Consider the following 24,291-nt stretch of genomic DNA (forward strand, 5'->3'; position numbering starts at 1 on the left):
AGATGGGACTTATGTTAGTCCTTTCCTTACAATAAGAAAAGACCCATCTGAAAGCAAGGGCATAGGAACGTTCTTTATTAAAGGTTAAAAAAGCAAAATATGACATTATAAGGCAAGAACCATGAAAATGTGCATAGCTTCTTACCCTGGGATCAAGCTCCTGGAAATTTTTCTTAGGGAAATAATATTATATATAAAGATGTTTATTTTGGTGCTTCCCTTAAACAAATAAACAAAAAAACAAACAAACAAACCCCAAAATTGGATACAACCTAACAAGAGGGGAAACTGTAATATATCAAATTATTTAACTGTTAAGCTATAATTTGAGTACCACAAATACATTTCGAAAGTGTTTATGACAGAAAAAGGAATATAATAAAATAACTGCAACTATGTAAAAACATGCATGTGGTCAAAGACTAAAGAAGCAATAAGCGAAAACCACAAGTTGTAGTTTAAGGTGACAGAACACTATTATTTTTCAGTACACTGGGACAGGCAGTTAAGGAGCCTTGCTTACTGCACTAACCAATGCACAGGAAAAAAAGACTTCATCAGCAATGAGCTCATTAGGCTATGTCCATCCCATGAAGTTTATTCTGAAGGGACACTTGACTACAGTAGAAGATCACAAAGGGAGAAACAAATGATGGCATGCAGTTAGGCAGAGCAACAAAATCTAGATCGGGAGAACATCTGCTATTACACACTGCACACAGAAGTAGCTACAACTTGAGAAAGGTATTTGAGTGATGAATAAGCAGAAACTTTAAGAAATCTAGCCAGGGAGAAACAGGATACACTATAGGTCAGGAAAGACTCAAGAACTGATACAGATGGAAAAACACAACGCCCGCTTTCCCTTGCTTACATATTTCTCCTTCTATATTGCGCTCATTAGATTGTTATTTACATGTGACACACATTTAAATAACAAGTCTCTATAGGAGGAAAATTCTTTTTAACTCATGAGAACAGAGCATGTGCATGGTTACAAAATTTCTCCACCATGCTTTTTGTTCTTGGAATTAATATGATGTTCCTCTAACTCAATGTGTTCTCATAATCTGTGTTTTTTACCAAAATGCAATGTTTTATTTAAAAATGTATCCCTTACTTTGTTTAAAAAAAAAAAAAGTCTTCCAATTGCATTAGCACTCTTATTATCTGTTCTCATTAACTTCTCCAAGCTTTAGAATGAATGGTCAAAGAGGAAGGTTGCTGAGATTATAATTGATTCTTCAGGAGTTACTGTATATATAATCACAGGCACTTGGTTTTTATACTACCAGCAAAATGTTTGAGCTTACCATTCCATTATAAAAGCATGGTAGTTTTGTTTTATTAAGCATCAACTGTAAGAGGGTATGTAAGTCATCTATACAAAGTTTTGCCTAAAAGCAAAAAATCTGGGAACAACTGCATCTACAATATTGATGGATGAATATACTGCCTCCCCTTGCCCTGCCAACTATAGCGGGGGAGGGGACAGCAAAACAAAATTCTACTTTCTAAGCAAGCATTGTACTTGGTATTTTCACATACATTATTTCATTCAATTCTCACAACACTCCTGTGAGGCCAGTTTTATTATCTATCCCCTTATGCTCATAAAAACAGGAGACAGTGGTTAAAAGACTTACTCAAAGTTGAATGTTAAAAGCAAAGTTGGAATTTAAATTTAATATTTCCACCTCCAAGTGCAGAGCAGCCTCCACTACATATCAATACCTTTATATTTCCACTAAATTGATACCTACTGCTTAAGGTAGACTGATGTTAAGAAACAGCCATGGTGAGTCTGAGACTTGCTCTAAGGTCCTAGCTTTATTTTACCATCAAGCAGAAACTTTCTAGAATAAAGATGTTTGGATACTTGAAAGGATAAACACCTTTGGGGTTGCTTGTTTTGTTTTGTTTTTGTTTTTGTTTGTCTTCCCATGAAACTATAAATGGCTAATTCAGGAATCTGAATTCAGTTCCACCTTTCCCTGACCCATTCTCTTTCTCAATGAAAGCATTTCTTAGAATGTTAGCCAATTTCACTAGAAAACTGGTTTTCTGAGCCTTTTGGTAATCACAGCATAGGTACCTACAAGTGTACATGTGGCCCTGCAGTTTTCAGCTTTGGTGTACACTATCACACCAAACAGAGATCAGGGAAAAGGAATCAACAAATGACAAGGCAAATGAGACATCTGCCAGGAAGCCAAAAGTCAATGATATTTCCTCTGTCTGCTAACCAGAGAGAAATGTATATAGGAAATTCAAAGTTCCTGCTAGAGTAGTAAATCCCTTTGCAGGTCACAATTAATCACAAAAACCAGAATGGGATGAAGCTATCATCCTGACTTTCCAAAGGAAGCCAAGTCTCCTCTACTCCTAACTGTTTAGGTATAAGAGCAGATTTGGATTTTTATACCAGCTGAACTCAGATGATTCAGGGTTAAGGACAGCTTCTGTTACAGGGCATCATGTAGAAGACTGCTAGAAATTTGGGTTTATAGAGCTCCACCAGGTTTCTGAATACAATGTGATCATCCCTACTTGTTAGGTGCTGTTGCTGTCCCTGCCTCCACAAAGAGAGAGCAGAGTGTCTGGGAGCCCAACCTGGCTTCCATAACCCCAAACCCGCAGGAGTGCTGGCAAACAGCAAACCCCACTACAAGTCTTTCCTAGGAATGCACCAGAAGGAAGTAGCAAAGGTACTGGGGAACAAGTCCTATGATACAGAAGCATGTCCAGGGCTGTGCCAGGAAAGTCAGAAACAGGATTTGGCCAGCAAATAAAATGGAGTCAATGTGGGGTCAGTTAGGCTGACGCATCCTTCTGAGATTTTCTAAAATGTATGTCTTTTTCCAAAAGACTTAGGACATGTTTAACTTTCAAGGTAGCTAAAGAACTGCACTTTTCTCATTAACAGTGAAATGATGGAAATTCTGACCAGTGCAGAAAGTTCATTTGCTGGCTGCCTGTTTTAAGAGATAAAATACTATGTTATCTTCATACTGAACCTGCTACTTTTCCATGCACAACACACAGTATGTCAAAATAACAAAAGGGCTTTAAAAGTACAACTGAAGGCTATAATATTAGCCAGTTTAGAGGTTGAAAAACAGCCGATTAATTACTGAAGAAACTTCAGTAGGGCTAAATTAGAAAAATGCTGGATACCTGAAAGGGTTGCCTTTTTGATCTCTTTCCCCCCCACCCCCCATTTTCTCTTTTAAGAGTAGAAGAAAGGCTTAATATCAACCATAGGAAGGAACCCGAAGGTCAGACAAACATATTTTAAGAGTAAGTTTAGTCTGGGATATGCTGAAGGACAAAAATACAGACAGTAGCAGTCCTAGATACTTCTGTAATGGTCACACTTATGGATGAAATATGAATTTACCCCATGGGCATGAGGAACTCTGAAAGAGAAAACAACCAATTATTGGCTAAGCATAGATCTTGACTTCTTGGTTCATAGTTTTGCATCTGTATGGGGTAAGATTCCAACACACTAGCAGGGACTAGAAAAGCAAAAGTCAATGCTAAAGAGAACAAATGGAAAGATCCAAACCCACCTTTCCAGAGTGTTCATGCCATGTGTTAGCTTCAATTGGCTGAATTCCACTAAAGAAAAAAATAACCTGACTGGGTGTGGTGGCTCATGCCTGTAATCCTAGCACTTTAGGAGGCTGAGGTAGGCATATCACCTGAGGTCAGGAATTTGAGACCACCCTGAGCAACATGGTGAAATTCCATTTCTACTAAAAATACAAAAATTAGCTGGGCATGGTGGCGCATGCCTGTAATTCCAGCTACTCGGGAGGCTGAGGCAGGAGAATCGCTTGAACCAGGGAGTTGGAGACTGCAGTGAGCCGAGATCACACGACTGCACTCCAGCCTGGCGACAGAGTGAGACTCTGTCTCAGAAAAATTTTTTTAAAAATTAAAAAGAAAGAAAGAAAAAATAACCTACAGTGTTTTTAAAGTGATGACAGCAAAACCTTTGGTCTATGATTCTTGCTGGAGCTAAGAAAAGGGTGACCACGGTCTCTCTAAGGCACTTATATAGAAGAGTGGGAGAAAGGGTGGAAGTAGGGAGCCAGTAGGGAAAAATGTTTCCCTTCTGGCAAAGCATTGTTTCTCTAGGAAAAAAGACCACTACTACCACAACAAAATATTGATATTCTGGAAAGCTAGAATGTTGGCTATGGGAAACTATTTAAAATCTGTCCTCCATCCCCCATAAAAGTATTTAACAAATACTTGAGTAGCACCCAGTGCCAGGCACATTAATATCAGTAACAAAACTCAGGTAAGTACTGGTACAATTCACAGATGTGGAAACTGAAGCACAGAGAAGTTAAGTAACTCACCCAAGGAACTAGCTCTAATGAGAGAAATAGGATTTAAACTCAGGCAGTCCAGCTCCAGAGTCATGCACTTGACTACTCTGTCACTTTCCAAACAAAGCAAAAAAAAAAAAAAAAAGCACTGTTAAAGGTAGAAGGAGCCTCCATATATTCTGAGGAAAGGACTTAGCCACTCACAGCCCAGCTACCTGTCTACTTCTCAAGGCAGCAGACCTCTGCAGGTCACATGAAGTTGGATCATGGGGATTCCTGTGAGACAGCACAGAGAGCTTCAAAGTCTTGGTTTAGGAGGGAAACTCATGACCCTTTCAAGGATAGTAAGACAGTTAAAGCTTAAATGATGTTTGTAAAATTAAATATTTAAGTAACTTCAAAAGTTCCCTCTGGGAAAAGAGCGCAGTTTCTGAAATTAGCCAGTTTCCAAAAGGCACTAAGAAACAAGGGTTCCTTAATGTCCATCATCATTATACACTACAATGCCGATTATACATCACTAAACAAAATCACAAGGACTCTGGTGTTTTATATTATAGAAGTATCAAAACTTCAAGATAAATATAATTTCCTAGAAATTATTTAATCCTTTGTTTTCAGGCCAGAGACGATAAAAGAATGTGCGCAAAGATGGCAAAACCGATATCCATTCTAACTCCCATTCCTCCCTTAAGTTCTTTGTCTCTATTAATAGTGTAAACAGCCTCCCAGTTATCCAAGACAGGAACCCTTTTTCTCAGACCCTTCATGTCATTTGTGGCTAAGTCTTATTTGCTCAACTATTTCCAATGGCTTCTTGCTCAACTCAGAATCGAGTCCCAACATTTCCCCCGCACCTTTTTAGTTAGCGTAAGTAAAAGTCTCAACTTTTTGAAATGGCATTTAATGGTTTTGCCTCAAGGCACTTTTTTGGGTCTTATTTTCTACTATTCCACCCTGTGTAACCCACCTAACTAGATTCCTCCCAGAACAAAGCATATACTACAGTGTCTGTACGTTTTGCTTATGTTTTTCTTTCTAACCATTACTTTCCCTTAGCAAAATTTTAACCATCTTTGAATGGCTAGTTCAAATGCTGTCTCCATCATGAAATCTTAAAAACAATGATGATGGCTCACTATAATAGGGATAAATATAATACTGAAAATATCAGGGCTCCAAATTGAATGCTATCAATAACTATAGAATTAGATTCAACTACCAGACTCAACAGCTCCAATTTATCTGCATGATATTATACTAGGCTTTGTGGTAATTATCATCATCACCATCATTATTTCAATTATTTAGTATGTTACAGTTCCAAAGAGCTATCATGTGCATAAACACACTTGAAAGCTTGACAAAGCAGGTACTATTATCAACTCCTGATCAAAATGGAAAACGAGACCCAGAGAAGTTAAGCAGCTTGGATCACAACACATAGCTTATAAACGACAGAACCTGGCCTCTTAACTTTTATCTTAGTATGCTATTCAATATATCATACTGACTCCCATGTGAATGGTAGTGGTACTGAGTTTCCTCATTTCTAAACTGTTCAATCTTCTCTGCCTACCTATGTAAGCTATCCATTTCCCCTAGACAGGCTGATATAGTGATGTGTAGACAAAGGGAGGGCTCTGGCAAACCACTCACACGGAAAGCAGCACACGTCTCTTTTAAATTTTATTAATTTCAGAAAAATCTCCCCTAATCTGAGAACTGGATGCTTAAATCAAGTGCATATTCCTAAAATTCTACACTTTCTCAATTACAGTTCAGGTAGGATTTGGAATTGAAAGGAAAGCAGAAGCCAAAAGCATCCTTATTCTCAGATGTTTCTCACACTGACAGTACAGAATAGCGCTGCCAATATGGCTGGAAAAGTACTTCCCTTGCTATTTCACAGCAGTTTTCTGTCTTCCCTTGCTTTCCACAAATTTGTCACTCCAGTGTGAATGCCAGGTTTAAAATTGGCAAGAGATGTACAGAGTCAAAAACTAAGAGGAGGAATTTCATTTCACACGATTCTCTTATTTTCTAAAATCAGGCCCCCTTTCCCAAATTGCTTTTAATAATATTCTGTTTATATAAGAGATCTAGTATTAAAGATAAACAATGGATAAGAATGCAACCCTTTAAGAAAGGTAGCTTGTGAGATCCTACAAGCCACGTAATTCCTTGGCATCTAGAAGAGTATTCCTTTTGAGATTATTTATGTATTTTTTAAAAGAGGGACGGCCATGATGGCTCATGCCTGTAACCCCAACACTATGGGATGCCAATGTGGGAGACCAGAAGTTCCAGACCAGCCTGGATAACATAGCAAGACTGCCATCTCTACTAAAAACAAAAAAGTTAATTACCCAAGCATGGTGGTGCATGCCTATTGTCCCAGCTATTCAAGAGGCTGAGGCAGGAGGACCCCTTGGGCCTAGGGAGGCTGCAGTGAGCTATAATCACACCACCGTACCCCGGCCTAGGAGTCAATGAGACCCTGACTCCAAAAACAAAAGAAAAAGGACCTGAAGAGCAGAAAGAAGCAGTGTCAAGAGATAAGTGATGATTGATGAAATTATTTTTTAACTTTGGTGTGAGCTGTTCTTGTGATGTTACAGGCCAGACAAGAGAAAGACAGAGATGAAGTTTTCATAGGTTCAGAATTTGATGAGATTAATACTTTCAGTGCCAAAGATTTTAGGGATTCGGGGACAAAGAGAGATAATGGCAGTGCCTGAGATGATCTGACATTTTTAAACCTGAGTTGCCTACCATACGCATACAAGTAAGGGGTGCTTGTATTTAAACAGACAGTTTGGCTACAAAACTAAACTAACTCTTTTTACAGAGGGAGGTATTTTTCACTGGAAGGAATAATGTAGTGGGGACTCAGGATCCTTGGTCTCACATCCTCTTCTTTCTGCTACCACATCACTATGGTTGAGCATGTGACCTCAGACTCCTGTCCACACAAAGAGGAGACAAGATGAAATGATTCTTAATACCTGCTCCCCTGTTTTGCACCCTGCATGAGGACAATAAAGAGGAACCCAAATGGCATCTCCTGGGATGTGGATCCATAGCCCCATTGTGTTTCTGCAGAAAGGCTACTCTCCCACTCCAAGTCTTCAGTATTGCTACTGCACAGGAGAGTAAGATGCCTTCTGGGCTTGGGTCCTAAGTGTAGCCTGATGACAAATGATTGGTGCTAATACCTAGCAGAGAAGGGAGGGACACAGAAACACATTAGAAACACTTGTTTTCTCATAACAAATGGCCACAAAATTAGCTACAATTGATAAGCAAGGATTGGAATAAATGAAAGCATTTTGGAACAGAACATGCTACATCCTAATTATTCCGGGGTTCAGACGTGATTAAATAATCCCGACGATTTCTTTAATCTGCTACAGAAGAAATTGACGAAACCCTAAACTATTAAAAATATCAGAGATACTTTAAAAGGATCACAGTGTATATAAAATTTTACTGGAGGCTGGGTGCGCTGGCTCAAGCCTGTAATCCCAGCACTTTGGGAGGCCAAGGCAGGAGGATCATAAGGTAAGGAGTTCGAGACCAGCCTGACCAATATGGTGAAACCCCATCTCTAGTAAAAATACAAAAATTAGCTCGGTGTGGTGGTAGGCACCTGTAATCCCAGCTACTCGTGAGGCTGAGGCAGGAGAATCGCTTGAACCCAGGAGGTGGAGGTTGCAGTGAGCCGAGATCACACCACTGCACTCCAGCCTGGGCAACACAGCGAGACTCCGTCTCAAAAAAAATTAAAAAATAAAATAAAATAATTTTACTGAAATATAACCAATATCCTTGCTTTGTTGCAAAGAGGTACTGTGTCAGTAGACATCAAAACAGGGAAGTACTTAAAAGTCTGCTTACAACAGATCATCTGATTAAACTTTAAAATTTACTCACGTGAATAAGAGACCAAGGGCTAGATTTAATCATGTCATATGTAAACAGAAACTCAGGCCAGGTTTTTCCAATAGCTCTTGGCAAAAAGGCTAGCATTTTTATAGGAACGAAGAAAATATTAAAAGGCACAAAAGCGGCCGGACACGGTGGCTCACGCCTGTAATCCCAGCACTTTGCGAGGCTGAGGCAGGCAGATCATGAGGTCAGGAGATCGAGACCATCCTGGCTAAACGGTGAAATCCCATCTCTACTAAAAATATAAAAAATTAGGGAGGCGTGGTGGTGGGCACCTGTAGTCCCAGCTACTTGGGAGGCTGAGGCAGGAGAATGGTGTGAACCCAGGAGGTGGAGGTTGCAATGAGCCGAGATCATGTCACTGCACTCTAGCCTGGGCAACAGAGCGAGACTCTGTCTCAAAAAAAAAAAAAGGGCACAAAAGTACATATAACAAATTATTGAATTTGCCTACAATATGATCTTGGAAAAGTATGCTTTTAAATAGATGTCAAAGTGTCATCTCTGCACATCTGTAGAGCAGTTTACAACTGAAGAGCTTCTGTATTTATTGACTCCCATGGTTCCCCTGTGAAGCATGTATCAAGATGAAGATGAAGAAACTGAGTTGAAGAAGGTTAGGTAACCTAGTCAAGATCACATGAGACCTAAATGGATGCACAAGGATGAGGATTTCTTCTACAAAAATCACACCTTTTTTTTTTTTTTTTAAGATTTTTGTAAAACAGGACAAGGCCAAACTTATATGACTCAAAGCCCTCTGTCACTTTTGTATCTTTCCTCCCAAAACAAAGTAGAATGTGTTAGAGAAGATAACTTTTCAAAAGCTTATGTTTTAAACATTAACCTCTTTCTTCTTAAAGTCTTTTGGAATTTCTTCTTACAGTCTAGTAAAATAAAAATCAACATTCTTCATCTGATCTGTAAGCAGGTCTCTCACATCCTCAGATGATACTGTTCATGGTCAAAGGTTATCTAATTTTTTTTTCACACTTCACATCAATTAGCACAGTATAAACATAGCAGGCAGCCACTGCTGGACATGCTCTAGCAATTCTACTCCTAGGTATATACCCCCGAGAATGAAAGCAGAACTCAAATACGTATTTGAGGCCAAAGGGTATTTGTAGCCAAAGGGACACCCAAGTGTCCATCAACAGGTAGATTTTTTAAAATATAGTAACAGGCATACAATGGAATACTATTCAGTCATAAAAAAGAATGAATTTCCAATATGCTACAATATGGATAAACCTTGAAAACATATTAAGGGAATACAAAACAGACGAAAAAAAGATAAATATTGTATTATTCTGCTTATATGAGGTACTCAGAATAGGCAAATTCATAAAGATAAAAAGTAGAAGGGAAAGAGAAAAAAAAGACAAAGTAGAAAGATAATGAGATGGGGGAACAGAATGAAATTTAGTGAATTCAGAGATTGTCTGGGATGATGAAAAGTTCTGGAGATGAACAGTGGTGATACTTGTGTACTACTGTCAATATACTAAATGCTACTTTAAAATGGTAAATGTTGTTATGTTTACTTTACCACACACAATTGTGTGAAAAATGAGATAAGCCAAAGTGACTTCATAACTATCCTATAGAAGATTAAGAGTATGTGAGAAGAAAGAGAGAAGATGGAAACTAATGTACCCATAGATCATCCACTCATTAATTCAATAAATATAGACTAATAAGTGCCACCTATCTGCCAGGTATCATACTAAGCCTGAAGGATGCAAAATGAATACAAAAGGCTGGGTGTGGTGGCTCACACCTGTAATCTTAGCACTTTGGGAGGCCAAGGTGGGCGGATCACTTGAGGTCAGGAGTTTTGAGACCAGCCTGGCTAACATGGTGAAACCCCGTCGCTACTAAAAATACAAAACAGTTAGCTTCGCTACTAAAAATACAAAAAAGTTAGCTGGGTGTGGTAGCATGCACCTTAATCGCAGCTACTTGGGAGGCTGGGGTAGGAGAATCACTTGAACCTGGGAGCTGGAGATAGCAGTGAGCTGAGATGGCACTACTGCACTCCAGCCTGGGCAACAGAGAAAGACTCCATCTCAAAAACAAACAAACAAACAAACAAAAACACCCCCCTCCAAAAATCAAAAAAAGATCCCAATTCTGCTTTCAGGGACTTTAGAGTGCAAGAGTCCATACAGAAAAGTAAAGAGACAATTAAATATCATAATTATTATTACGATAGGAATATATTCAAGGCACCAGAGAGCACACAAAAGTGGCATTTAATATGAGAAGATGGGTAGAAAGGATACCTGGAACAAGTCAAGTCTAAGCTGCAACTAAAAGAATGACAGCAAAAGGGCAACAGAGTTATTAAAGAACCAGCAACAGCATGTTTTAAGGCTTAGTGGCATCAGAAAACATGTTATGTTTAAGGAACTGAAAATAAGTTCACAAGACTGAATATGGAATGCGAAATAAGGAAAAAGAGCAAAACAGGTAGCAGAGAAACACAGCCAAAAACTGTTAAGGAATGACTGTGCATTAGAAAGAGGTGAAAAGGGTGGCCAGAAAGATGGAGAGGCATGGAGGCATTAAAGCCAAAGGAAGATGGTTTAAGGAGGGTGGCGTCCAAAGTATGATCTACTTTGGCACATTTCATGTACACTTAAAAAAATGTATTCTAACAGCATGGTAATGGTACAAAAACACCAACACCATGGTAATGGTACAAAAACAGACACATAGATCAAATGCAACAGAACAGAGAACCCAGAAATAAAACCATACACTGATAGCAATCTAATCTTCAAGAAAGTCAACCAAAATAAGCAATGGGGAAAAGATTCCCTATTCAACAAATGATGCTGGGATAACTAGCTAGCCATATACAGAAAACTGAAACTGCACCCCTTCCTTACACCACATACAAAAATAAATTCAAGATGGATTAAATACTTAAATATAAAACCTAAAACTATAAAAACCCTAGATGACAACCTAGGCAATACCATTCTGGACATAGAAATGAGCAGATTTCATAGCAAAGATGCCAAAAGCAATTGCAGCAAAAGCAAAAATTGACAAATGGGATCTAATTAAATCTATAAGGAACCTAAATGATTCAACAAACAAAAAACAAGTAACCCTATTAAAAAAACAGGCAAAAGACATGAACAGACATTTCTCAAAAGATGACATACAAATGGCCAACAAATTTATGAAAAAATGCTCCATGTCACTAATCATGAGAGAAATGCAAATCAAAACCACAATGAGATATCTCACACCAGCCACAATGGCTATTAAATATCAAAAAACAGCAGATGCTGGCAGGCTGCAGAAAAAATGGAACACTTATACACTGTTGATGGGAATGTAAATTAGTCCAGCCACTAGGGAAAGCAGTTTGCAGATTTCCCAAAGAACTTAAAAACACAACTACCTTCTGATCCAGCAATCCCATTACTCGGTATGTATCCAAAAGAAAACAAATCATTTTACTAAAAAGACACATGCACTCACATGTTCACTGCAGCACTATTCTCAATAGCAAAGACATGGAATCAACCTAGGTGCCCAGCAATGATGGATTGGATAAAGAAAATGTTGTACGTATATACCACGGGATGCTATATGGTCATAAAAAAAGAACTGAATCATGTCCTTTGTAGCAACATGAATGCAACTGGAGGCTGTTATCCTGAGCAAATTAAGGCAAGAACAGAATACAAAATACCACATGGTCTCACTTACAAGCAGGAGCTAAACATCAGGTGCTCATGGACATAAAGATGGCAATAATAGACACTGGGGACTACTAGAGCAGGGAGGGCAGTTAAGGGTTGAAAAACTAACTGTTGGGTTCTATGCTCAGTACCTGGGTGACAGAATCATTTGTACCCAAACCTCAGCATCACACCAATATATCCAGGTAACAAAGTTGCCTGTATGTACCCACTGAATCTAAAATAAACCCTGAAAAAAATTAAAATCTAAAAAGTAGACAGAAAAGAAAAAGAAAAGAAAGAAAAGAGAATATTCTAATATTGTTGGATGGGAAAAACCTATAAATGTCGATTAGATCAAGTTGGTTGATATTGTTCAAGTCTTCTATATCCTTAATTGTTTTCTATTTGGACTAAAAATTATTGAGAAAGAGGTGGTAAAACCGTAATTATGAATGTTTGTTTCTCTTTGCAGCTCTATCAGATTTGCTTCATGTATTTTGAGGCTGTGATGTTAGTGGATAAACATTTATAACTGTCATGTTCTCCTAATGGGTCCCTTTTTTATCATTATGCAATGAACTTCTTTATCCTTGGCGATATTCTTTGCTGTATGGTAGATATTAACATGAGCTAGACAACTGTAAACTAGAAAAGATGCAGAGTAGATTCAACTACTGAGATTAAATTTACCAGAATAATGAAAATGGAAACTAGATGATCAAGTGATAAGAAATGAGTGAGGGACAGGGAAAAAAGGCCACAGGCATGATACATGATTCCCAAAGAAATGTCACCAATCGAGAAAATTAAATCTGGTTATTTTAATAATTCGCAAAAAAGAACAGACTTGGAAAGCAATTCTCACTTTAACTTGTCTACAGACAATAACACAAGTTAATAAAGAAGTTCTAAGGAACTCTAGGATGAAGACACTTGTTCTAATGTGTAACAGATCTTTACATTCCCCAACCAAGCTCAGGCCACTATGGGAATGGGAATACCATACGGCTTTCTCACCAACAACTGTCTTCAAATCAGAATGGAAGTGCAAGTCCTCATTTTCAATAACTAGATTTAACCACTTGCCTCCTACACCAAAAAAAATGGGAGCAAAATGAACAAGAGAAAAATCTTCTTGAGGCTTGCATCCCAGAAGACAGCACTATTGAGTTTCATTCATATTGGTGATTGTAGGCTTTTGTGGGAGCCAAACTCCTCTGATAACACGATGAAAACTAGGAATAGCCTCTCCAAGAAATCTCATACACTCAACTATTTGCATATAATTTCAGGGGCTAACAGACCATGGAAGCCCAAGTTAAGAATTTTTAATGTAAACTCTTTAAAATACAGAAAGAAGAAGAAAAAAATAGGTCTCCAATCCAGTTACCTTTTATCAAGGCAAGCTTGCTACAGACTTGATTAAATACCATCATGTGTCACAACGAATCCTTACCTATCTTAGTGAACAACTGTATTTTTAACGAGGTATATATTAAAAGAAAATCAAACATACTTGCTTTCTACATCTTGAGCTGAACAATGGCATCCCATTTAAGGCCTTGAAATCAGGGCCATCCTCTTAGCAACTCTAGGATCAAATGCAGTTTCTACTTACTTTGCTATCTTTACTGGTAGCGCAAGTTAAGACCTATTCTAGGTAAGCCAAGCAATGGCCAACCTACTGCTGAATGATGAGGGACTTGCTTGATTCCACCCTTACCTGTTGCTATGCTTGGACTTTTCCCGGTCCTTTTCCTTGTCCTTCTTGTGTTCTTTGTGCCGGTGTTCTCGATCTTTGTGTTTATCTTTGTGTTTATGAGAATCTGCAACCATAAGAGATGAGTCAGTTAACAGGAGTCATGAACTATCTTCTGTATGCCTACCCTGATAAGATGGTCAAGAAGTACAATGACAGGATTCAAATGGCATGGTAGGTGTAATAGCACATGCCACCGAAAAAAAAAAAGCTTTCACAAAGAAGCCTAGACAAAGCATCCCATTAGCCTACTTCTACAGTCAAGACATGTTACTAATATGGGGAGGATGAGGAAATGAGAGCCAATTATTCTGTGAAAAGAAGCCACAGTTTGGCGTTTTTCTCCCTAGACATAATACTATTAAGCCTGACCTACAAATGATAACAAAGGGATAAATATTGAACACTGATTCTAAAGATCAGATGTTATAACTTCTGAAAAATCCAAACTTCAAGAGATATGTTTTTAAATAAATGTTAATAAGGTATAATTTCAAAACAATAAAATACAGTCAGCCCTCCATATGCACAGGTTGAGCACCGTAGATTCAACCATTTGCAGACTGAAAATATTCAGGGAAAAATAAAAAGAGTAATAACAATACAACCAAAAAATACAAATCCCCCCACAATATAACAACTATTTATATAGTTACACTGTATTAGGTAATCTACGTAATATGGTGATGAGTTAAAGCATATAGGATTGTGTAGGTTATATGTAAATACTGTGCCATTTTATACACAAAAAACTTGAACATCTGCAAATTTTGATATACTAGGGGTAGGGGGTGGGGTGGTTCTGGAACCAATCCCCTACAAATATTAAGAAATAACTGTAATAATAAACAGTTCAAAGACACCCACAGGTGCAATCCCCACTACAATAAAGATTTAGAACAAGTCCATCACCTCAGAAAGTTTTCCTTGTGCTCCTACCCAGTTATTTCCCATCTTCCACCTCTTGCCCAAAGGACGCACTGATCTGATCATGCTATAGATCAGATTTGTCTAGATTTCTAGATTTCATGTAAGTAACATCATATAGGATTTATTCTTTTAGTGTCTGATTTCTTTCTCTCAGCATAACATTTGTGACATTCATCCATGTTGTTGGATATATCAGTTGTTGGTTCCATTTTATTGCTGAGTGGTGTTACATTGTACAGATATACTGTAACCTACCCATTCACCTGCTGGACAATTTAGTTGTTTCCAGGCATTGGTTATTATTTATCTGCTACAAATATTCATTTACAAGTATTTTTGTAGACATGTTTTCATTTCTCTTGGGTACATACTTAGGAGAAAAGTTACTGGGTAATATTAAAAAAAGTATGTTTAACTTTATAGGAAATTGCCAAATTGTACCATTGTATTTCTCCATCAAAAATTCATTAGTGTTCCAATTGCTACAAATTTTCACCAATATCTGACATCAGTCTTTAATTTTAGCCATTCTAGCAGGTGTGCAGTGGTATCTCACTGTGGTTTCAATTCACGTATTTCTGATGATTATATGATGTTTAATGACAAGCACCTTTTCATGTGCTTACTGGCCACTCCATATATATACCTTCTTTGGTGAAGTATCTGCTCAAACCTTTCTTGGTCTTCTTATTACCGAGTTGTAAGAGCTCTTTATACATTCTGGATTATCAATTTTTTGCTAGCTATATATGAACTGTGAATATTTTCTCCCCATGATTTTCTTGTCTTTATTACTTAATGGTATCTTTCAAAGAACAAAAGTTTTAAATTTTAATCAAGTCCACTTCATCAGTTTTCCCTTTTAGGGTCTGTATGTTTTATACCCCAAGATATCTTTGCCTACTCAAGGGCCACACAGATTTTCTCCCTCTCTTTTGGGGTGAAAGGCAGGGAAAGAGTCTCATTTTCTTATATCACAATGTTACACAGGCTCCTCTCAATCTCTTGGACTCAAGCAATCCTCCTGCCACGGCCTTTGGAATGGCTGGGATTACAAGGGCATACCACCACTTTCTCTCTCTCTCTCTCTCTCTCTCTCTCTCAAGGGCATACCACCACTTTCTCTCTCTCTCTCTCTCTCTCTCTCTCAAGGGCATACCACCACTTTCTTTCTCTCTCTCTCTCTCTCTCTCTCTCTCTCAAGGGCATACCACCAATTACTTTCTTTCTCTCTCTCTCTCTCTCTCTCTCTCAAGGGCATACCACCACTTTCTTTCTCTCTCTCTCTCTCTCTCTCTCTCTCTCTTTATTTTCTAGCAGTTTTACAGAGGTAAGGGCCAGTGTTCATTTTTTCCTAAATCAATAAAGATGTCAAGTTGTCCTAACACTATTTTTTTTTTTTTTTTAACTTTTAAGTTCAGGGATACATGTGCAGGTTTGTTATACAGGTAAACTTGTGTCATGGGGGTTTGTTGTACAGATGATTTCATCACCCAGGAATTAAGCCTAGTACCCACAAATTATGTTTCCTGATTCTCTCCCTCCTCTCTCCCTCCACCCTCCAAAAGGCCCCTGTATCTGCTGTTCCCCTATATGTGTCCATGTCTTCTCACAATTTAGCTCCCACTTATAAGTGAGAACATGCAATATTTGGTTTTCTGTTCCTCTGTTACGTTTGCTAAGGGTAATGGCCTCTAGTTCTATCCATGTTCCTGCAAAGGACACAATCTCGTTCTTCTTATGGCTGCAGAGTATTCCGCGGTGTACATGTGCCACATTCTTATTTTATCCGGTCTACCATTATTAATGAACATTTAGGTTGATTCCATGTCGTTGTTACCGTGAATGGTCTAGCATCATTTTTTAAAAGATGGTCCTTTCCCCATTAAATTGTCTTGGACTTTTCGAGCTGTCATATAATTATAGGTCTATTTCCAGACCCTCTACTCTAACCTTACACAAACACACACTATCTTGACTATAAGACAGTTTGGTACTCCGCTTTTCAAGAGGTATAGCCTAATTCCCCTCCCCTGAGTGTGGGCTGGACACTGTGACTCACTCCTAACAAATAGGATGAAGTGGAAATGTGAGGGGGCAACTTCTGACTCTAGGCCATAAAAGGCATTATTAGATCTTCCTTCCTGCTTTCTCCTTGCTCTTGGGGAGGCCACTGACACACTGTCATGTACTCACTCAGAAGTTCTCTGGAAAGGCCCATGTAGTAAGAAACTGAAGCTTCCTGCCAATTAGCCATGTGAATGAGCCACCTTGGAAGTGGACCTTCTAGCCCAAATTAAGTTTTCAAATGACTGCAGCCCTGGTTGACATACTGACTGCCATCTACAGATGGTAAGCCAAAGCCACCCAGATAAACTACTTCTGGATTCCTGATTCACAGGAACTACATGAGAAAATAAGTGTCTGCTGTTTTAAGCTATTGTATTTTGAGGCAACATGCTTTATAGCAATCAATTAATAATGTATAGGCAATGTGTCTTCATCCCTTGAGTGGCTCACAGCAAAAGAAGCCACATGTGTCATCATCTGCTGAGCATCTATTTTGTGCCAGGCCCTGGGGAAAAGAAATCTGCACGACTGTAGTACTAACTGTAAGAAATTCCCATCCTACAGAGATGGGAACAACAAAATCATATGGTGTCAGAAGCAGGATTTGAACTCAATCTTCATGCAGCATACAGAACCCTTCAGCTTCTTCTAAAAACCTCGAGTCTATAATTTTAAAATGCTAACTTGATTCACACAAGGTTAGTGGCCCCTGTTTACTTGACAGCAATATCCCATTACTTTTGCCTGAAACCAAACACTTATGGCTAAAATCATAATAATGACAATACATGTAATAGCACTACAATCTGGAATAAAGCACGTGTCATTTAATTTTGTTTGCAGCCCAGATTCAATAAACAAGCCTCAGAACATCAAGATCTGCTAATACAGCCCTAGGGTATGGCAAGGACATCACATTAAAAAAAAACAACAACAACTACTCTGTGTATAATTCAACAAATGCATAAATATATATGAAGAAGACTAGAATATAGACATCAAAATATTAAAAGCAGTAATCTTAGGGTAGTCAATTTATGAGTAACTTGAGTTTTTGTGCACATACTTCATCTTGTTTTCTAGTTTTTCCCCACAATAAATTACTTCTATAGTAAAAAATGGACGAAGCTTTAAAAATTTATTTTGACGAATACTAGTGTACATAGGAAAATTTGCTTAAATCACTAAAAAGCTCTAAACTTAAAAAAGAAATTAAGAAAACGATAAATTGAAATTAATTCCAGGCAGGTTTCAGATAACAGTCTGCCAATAACATTTTTTTTGGAGACGGAGTCTCACTCTGTCACCCAGGCCAGAGTCCAGTGGTGTGATCTCAGTTCACTGCAACCTCAGCCTCCTGGGTTCAAGCAATTCTCCTGCCTCAGCCCCCCAAGTAGCTGAGACTACAAGTGCACGCCGCCACACCCTGCTAATTTTTTGTATTTTAGTAGAGATGGGGTTTCACTGTGTTGCCCAGGTTGGTCTCGAACTCCTGAGCTCAGGCAATCCATCCGCTTCAGCCTCCCAAAGTCCGGTGCTGGGATCACAGGCGTGAGCCACCGCGCCCAGCTACATTCTTTTTTTAATGCACAAAATTTCAAAATTGATTTTAAGCCAAGTCCCTAAGTTTTTTAAAGCAACTGCTGTCTAAAAATGCAAATCAAAAATGTCTTGTGAGAAACTCGGGGCTGTGGCTCATTAATCTCACTGACACAAATAAGACCTACGTCACAGCTCTGAACCCCAAGTATTCCTATTTTAAAGGAATGGCTGAGCACGGTGGCTCATGTTTGCAATCTCAACACTTTGGGATGCCAAGGTGGGAGGCTTACTTTAGGTCAGGAGTTTGATACCAGCCTGAGCAACATAGCAAGACCTCGTCTCTACAAAAACTTTTTTAAAAATTAGTTGGGCATCTTGGTGCACCTGTAACACTGGCTGCTCCAAGGGTGAGATGGGAAGACTGCTTGGGCACAGGAGTTAAAGGATGGAGTTATATGATTACACCACTGCACTCCACTTGGGCTACAGAGCAAGACCCTCTCCCTAACATACAAATAAAAGTTATTACATGTGCTATGTGTGCTGTGAAAGGCATGTCAAAAAAAAGTATATTACATGGCAACTTCTTCAAATATTATATTGAATTATATAAATTTACTCTGTAAATTTGTAATTTCTGAGTAAATATAAATTTTTATCACTGTTGAGAAATGATAGGGAGGCAAACTGAGGTCAGTACAAAAGAACTAACCACTAAAAGAATGGGATGCCTTCTGAATGCCAAAAGCATTTAAACAAACTAAATAACCAACTGACAGCAAAACTGTAGAGATAATCTGCAGTAGGTAAATTGACAGATTAGAGAATCTCTAATGATAAATACTGAAGTACTTCCATGTAAATGATGCCTGGAATTTGCTTATAATACTCTCTGGGGTGGGGTGAGGGGATGTGACCAAGAGATATGGGGATAGACAAAATTCGACTAGCAAAAGCTTGATAATTATTGAAGCTGAGTGACAGATAAATGGGAGTTCATTATATTTCTCTATGTGTATGCTTGAAACATTTCATAAGGAAAAGTTAAACATTATCTTTAAGCTTCTTCCTTTCCAACCCTTCATTTTTGTGTTGTTATATGAGGGTATGGCAAGAAGACTGGCCTAGTTCCAAGAGAGGGTTTGTGTTAAAGAACAGTAAGAGATAAAAGTAAAAGCAAAATAACTAGCTAGAGGTTTCTGAAGCAATCTACAAAAAAAAAAAAAAAAAAAAAAAAAAAAAAAATGATAGTAAAGGAACTGAGAGGGAAGGAAAAAATGTAAAAGCACATTTGGGAAAATGGAAGTAGACCCCGGTTCCAGGAACTCACTACTATGTGTAATAAATGCAGTGTAATAAAGAGTCAGAGAAAGTCTTTATGTCCAGGTGACTGGGGGAACAAGAGGCCTTGGCAAAAACAAGAAACTTGTGCATAATAAAGATGGTGAAAAAGAAAAGACTGGAGAAATGATGGACCAATCTAAGCCATATTGTATCTAAGGTAACAGTGGGACATCTGACTAAAGATGTTGTTCAGAAGAGATGCCAATAATTGAAAAAGTAATGCCAATAAGGGCACACAGAGATCTACATCGCTTGTGGTGAAAAATATGTGTTTGGAGAGAACATACTGTGGCCTTGAATATTACTTTCAGCACATACCTTTTCCCCTTAACTGGAATTCACCTACTAGTGTTATTTAAAATGTTTTAGAGGAAGGACCCTGCCACTTCAAGCACCTGTTAAGTGCAAAAAGAAATGTGTTGAACTTAACTGACAGATAAGATATGAAAGATAAAAACCAGTGCATATTAAATCATCAGAAAACCTAATTCACTGTGAATTCAGGCCAACTAATGCTTTCTAATAACAAATATTTTAATTCCTAGTGAAAATTCTAGATGAAGACATGGAAGCCCCCTGAAATAAAGCAGTCTAGAGAAAACAAAAGACTTAAGGCAACTAACTCCTTTCACTGCAATTTAACTGGAGTTACTCCCTAAGGACAGATAAGTTAAACAGATAGGACAGTAATCAACATCTTTTGCTATTGTTACCTAACATATTCCCTGGGGTTTAAAAAGCTTTTAAGTAAAGAAGCTTCCAACTAACAAAAGGAAAGTGTCTCCGTCTTTTCCCACTGTAGGAATAGGTGTTGGGTACCATTACCCAGGAGTTGAGGGTTAATATGTAAAAAAAAGAAATTAAAAAAAAATCCTTTTGCTACCATTTCAGAAATATATTCTGAAGGCTAATTCAATTTAAAACCAAATATATTCAAGTCCAAAGCATCCTGCTAAAGACTCACCAGACAAGGACTCTGCCCTCAAGCAGTTTACAATACATTAAGGTAATTAAGACATAATCTCAAGTAGCTGGCTGCCCAAGGCACACAAGAGAAAAAGGCATTAATATGGGTGCTAGCACCATGCTAGGGTGCTTACAAACACTATCTCAACTAAAGTTTCTTTCTACTCTTATGATAGAGTAATAGTACCAGTTCACAAAAGATAATAATACGTATCTAGGTATCTGTATTAGTCCATTCTCGCGCTGCTAATAAAGACATACCCAAGACTGGTTAATTTATAAAGAGGTTTAATTGACTTAGAGTTCCGCAGGGTTGGGAAGGCCTCAGGAAACTTACAATCATGGTGGAAGGGAAAGCAAACCTGTCCTTCTTCAAATGGTGGCAGCAAGGAGAAGTGTGGAGCAAAGTGGGGTGGGCGGGGGGTGGGGAAGCCCCTTATAAAACCATCGGACCTCATGAGAACTCACTATCACAAGAACAGCATGGAGGTAACCGCCCGGGTGACTCAATTACCTCCCACCGGGTCCCTCCCACAACACATGAGGATTACGGGAGCTACAATTCAACATGAGATTTGGGTGGGGACACAGCCAAACCATATCAGTATCCTTTACTAAATGTATATTCTGTGCAAGGCAGTATTACATATATCACCTCTAACTTTCACAACTCTGGGTGGTAACGATTTCCTCAAATCTAAGATACTGTTGCCTCATTTTAACATCTCTGATGAATAAGGTGCATCTAGTTGGTATAACCCCCATGAAGGAAGAATTTGGCAAAATCAAACAAACTCACACACGGATCTCCCTCTTTAAACCCAGCAATCCCATGCCTAACAATTTAGCCTGAAAAAAACACTCCAAGCTGTATCTAGAGAAATAAGTGCATGATGACAAAGTTAAGAGGCAGTACTTTTAATAAATGACGGGAAAACAAAGGAGGCAGAATGTAGAATGGTAGGTCAAGGGAATACCAAAAGGGTTAAGAAAAAATGTTTTAGGAAACATTTGAAACCCAAAATTTCGAATGTCAATTAACATTAAAGTAACAGTTTCTATTGCATCATGATGCTCCTGTATTTAGAAACTATACAAACTTTTTATAAAGGTAACAGACATTTTCCAAATGAAGCATGTGGGTACCATTACTTCCACATCTCTTACATGATAGCAAGATTTTCTATTTTTCTGCCTTGCTGCTATTTTTCAGTAAGCGCAGTAAGGCAGTAAGATTACTTAATTTATGGGCATTTTGGGGGAAAAAAGTCGTAAGAGTAAAAATACTGAATCTAGGTTTACTGCCTCCTTGTTTCAAAGTGAAGAGTAATATAATGAGATAAAACAGCCTGGTTCCACCAGAGAACATGATGAAATAAAGACCCTGGATCCAAGAGTGGCAGTTAGGAGTTAACATAGGCTTTCTGGAGGATGCAGTTTGAGCCAAATCTTACTGAAAGCTAAGAGGGAGTTAGCAAGACAAAGGAAGGTGAAAGGGCATTCTTGGCGGATGTGCTACACTGCAGCAAGAAATGAGCCACGACAGCCAGCTATTACTATCATTGCTGAAACATTCATCCTCTCCTGAATGAGCAAAATTAAGTGAGACATATTTCTCCCAGCTAGGAAATGGGAGAGTTGACTGTTTTCAGGAGCATATTAAAAAATAAAATCCCAGAGTTATGTTCATCTCCCTAAAGTCATGTGTCCAAAGCAGAATTTTTTTGTTGTTGTTGTTTGTTTAGACAGAGTCTCACTCTGTTGTCCAGGCTGGAGTGCAGTGGTGCAATCTCAGCTCACTGCAACCTCCGCCTCCCACGTTCAAGCGATTCTCCTGTCTCAGACTCCCAAGTAGCTAGGATTATGGGTGCGTACCACCATGTCGAGCTAATTTTTGTATTTTTGTAGAGATGGAGTTTCACCATGTTTACCAGGCTGGTCTCGAACTCCTGACCTCAAGTGATCCACCCGCCTTGGCCTCCCAAAGTGCTGGGATTACAGGCGTCAGCCACAGTACCTGGTCCTTTTTTCTTTTAAAAAAAGTTATAGATATACTCCTACTTCTTGTAACTCTAGAGTCCTAGTTCTCTGCTTAGATAGAAAGGAAACAAAATATACAGGAATAAGAAACTCAGTATCAAATGAATCCAGCAAAATTTGATCCAACTGTTAAAAAGTTTCTGAAAGCTGGCCTAAACCCAAAATGACAATGAAGCTGCAGATATGGAAACCAAGTACAAGGTCAACCCCAAGTGGCCAAATCAATATCACATCAGGCATATATAAGATAAAAAGTTCATTCTCCATAGGGAAACCAGACAAATACGCAAATTACATGAGGGGAAGAAATAACCAAGTCTATAAAATACTTTGTTAAACATGTTCAAACATGATGAGCACAAAAGACCATGACCAAACCCTAAAGTGATAGAGGCATTGCAGAGCGGCCTCTGCTGGAGAAAGCAGACTAGAGTTCAACAGTGAAAAATATCTTATTCAAAATCCTTGTTCTATCACTCAGTGTATGACCTTGGGTAAAAGTCACTTAATTACTAGATCTATGACACGGTAGCATAAATCAGTGGTAAAGAGCTTCAAATCTCTGTCCCTCACGTACTACATACCCATGACCTTAGTAAATTTGCTTATCTTACAGATGAAGAAACTTGGGCTCAGAAAATTTCAGTGATTTTAAAGAATTTTATTTTGAAAGTCAATCAATATTTGTGTATAGTTGTAACAGAATTCCTGGCTAATCTCCAAGAAATTATAAACATATTAACAACTGTCAAGGCAGTACAACCATTCCTAAACCTTCTCCTTAATTTATATAGAACTGAAGTCAGCCTACTCAATCATTTCATACAACTTAGCTCAGGTTGTATATGTGCATTTGAGGCAGCAACCATACCCATTCACAATGCCTACCCAGTCAGTAACTGGGTCAGACAGCAGACAGAAATGCTGTCTGATTTTCTTTCCTATACTAAGATCCAGGAAAGAAAAGCACGTATGAAAAAGGAAGTAAACTTTGGTCTACTCTAACAACCCTGTACCCGGAAGCCTAAAGAACTTAACAGGTTTTAAGGAAGGCACTGTTAACGCCATAGCATTCCCCATGCAGAAGCACATTTGCCTGTTTAGCTGTGGTCAGTAGGTGGCTAAGTGTTGCCTATCTTATTCTACCTGGAGTCTCTAAACTCAATCCAAGCAAAAACATTTACCTCTTCTTAAGGGAGAAAAGGATAAGTCATCAGCACAGAATACTGATTGTTTTATCAACTATTCCATGATCTTAAAGCTTTTAGGGTAATCAGATCAGGGCAGGAAAGAAGAGTCCTCTGCTGCCTTATAAGCAAAGGCAGAAAGCTTTCTGATATAAAGGAGACTCTTTGCCATGTTTTGAGCCAGTCCCCTTTACACTGTCTTTTGATGATACATTTGAGACTTAGGGCAGCTGTATAATATGATGGGCTCCTCCTTCAAAGATAATCATCAAATCAAGTGTGTGGGGGATGGAGGTGGGGCACAGTTACACAATCAATATCTTCTGCAAAAAGACACTCACAATACAACTTCTGTCAAAGATAATCTCTGCTCTTCTCTGACATACATATATACAGCTAGCGCACAAGGAAAGTGAACACTAGAACCATTTGAGTGAACATAATGGGTGAAT

The 24,291-nt window shown here is 38.4% G+C and overlaps 1 protein-coding gene across 1 annotated transcript in view; it reads right to left on the reverse strand.

Annotated features, from left to right (window-relative positions):
• Positions 1-24,291, reverse strand: part of TOP1 (DNA topoisomerase I) — a 95,653-nt gene that overhangs the window by 48,303 nt on the left and 23,059 nt on the right. The window contains exon 3 of the mRNA XM_008017324.3: positions 13,725-13,827. Within this exon, the coding sequence (XP_008015515.1) occupies positions 13,725-13,827 (103 nt within the window). The remainder of the gene's footprint in view (positions 1-13,724; positions 13,828-24,291) is intronic.

The sequence above is a fragment of the Chlorocebus sabaeus genome, chromosome 2 (genome assembly GCF_047675955.1).
Source record: "Chlorocebus sabaeus isolate Y175 chromosome 2, mChlSab1.0.hap1, whole genome shotgun sequence".
In the NCBI taxonomy this organism is placed as follows: Eukaryota; Metazoa; Chordata; class Mammalia; order Primates; family Cercopithecidae; genus Chlorocebus; species Chlorocebus sabaeus.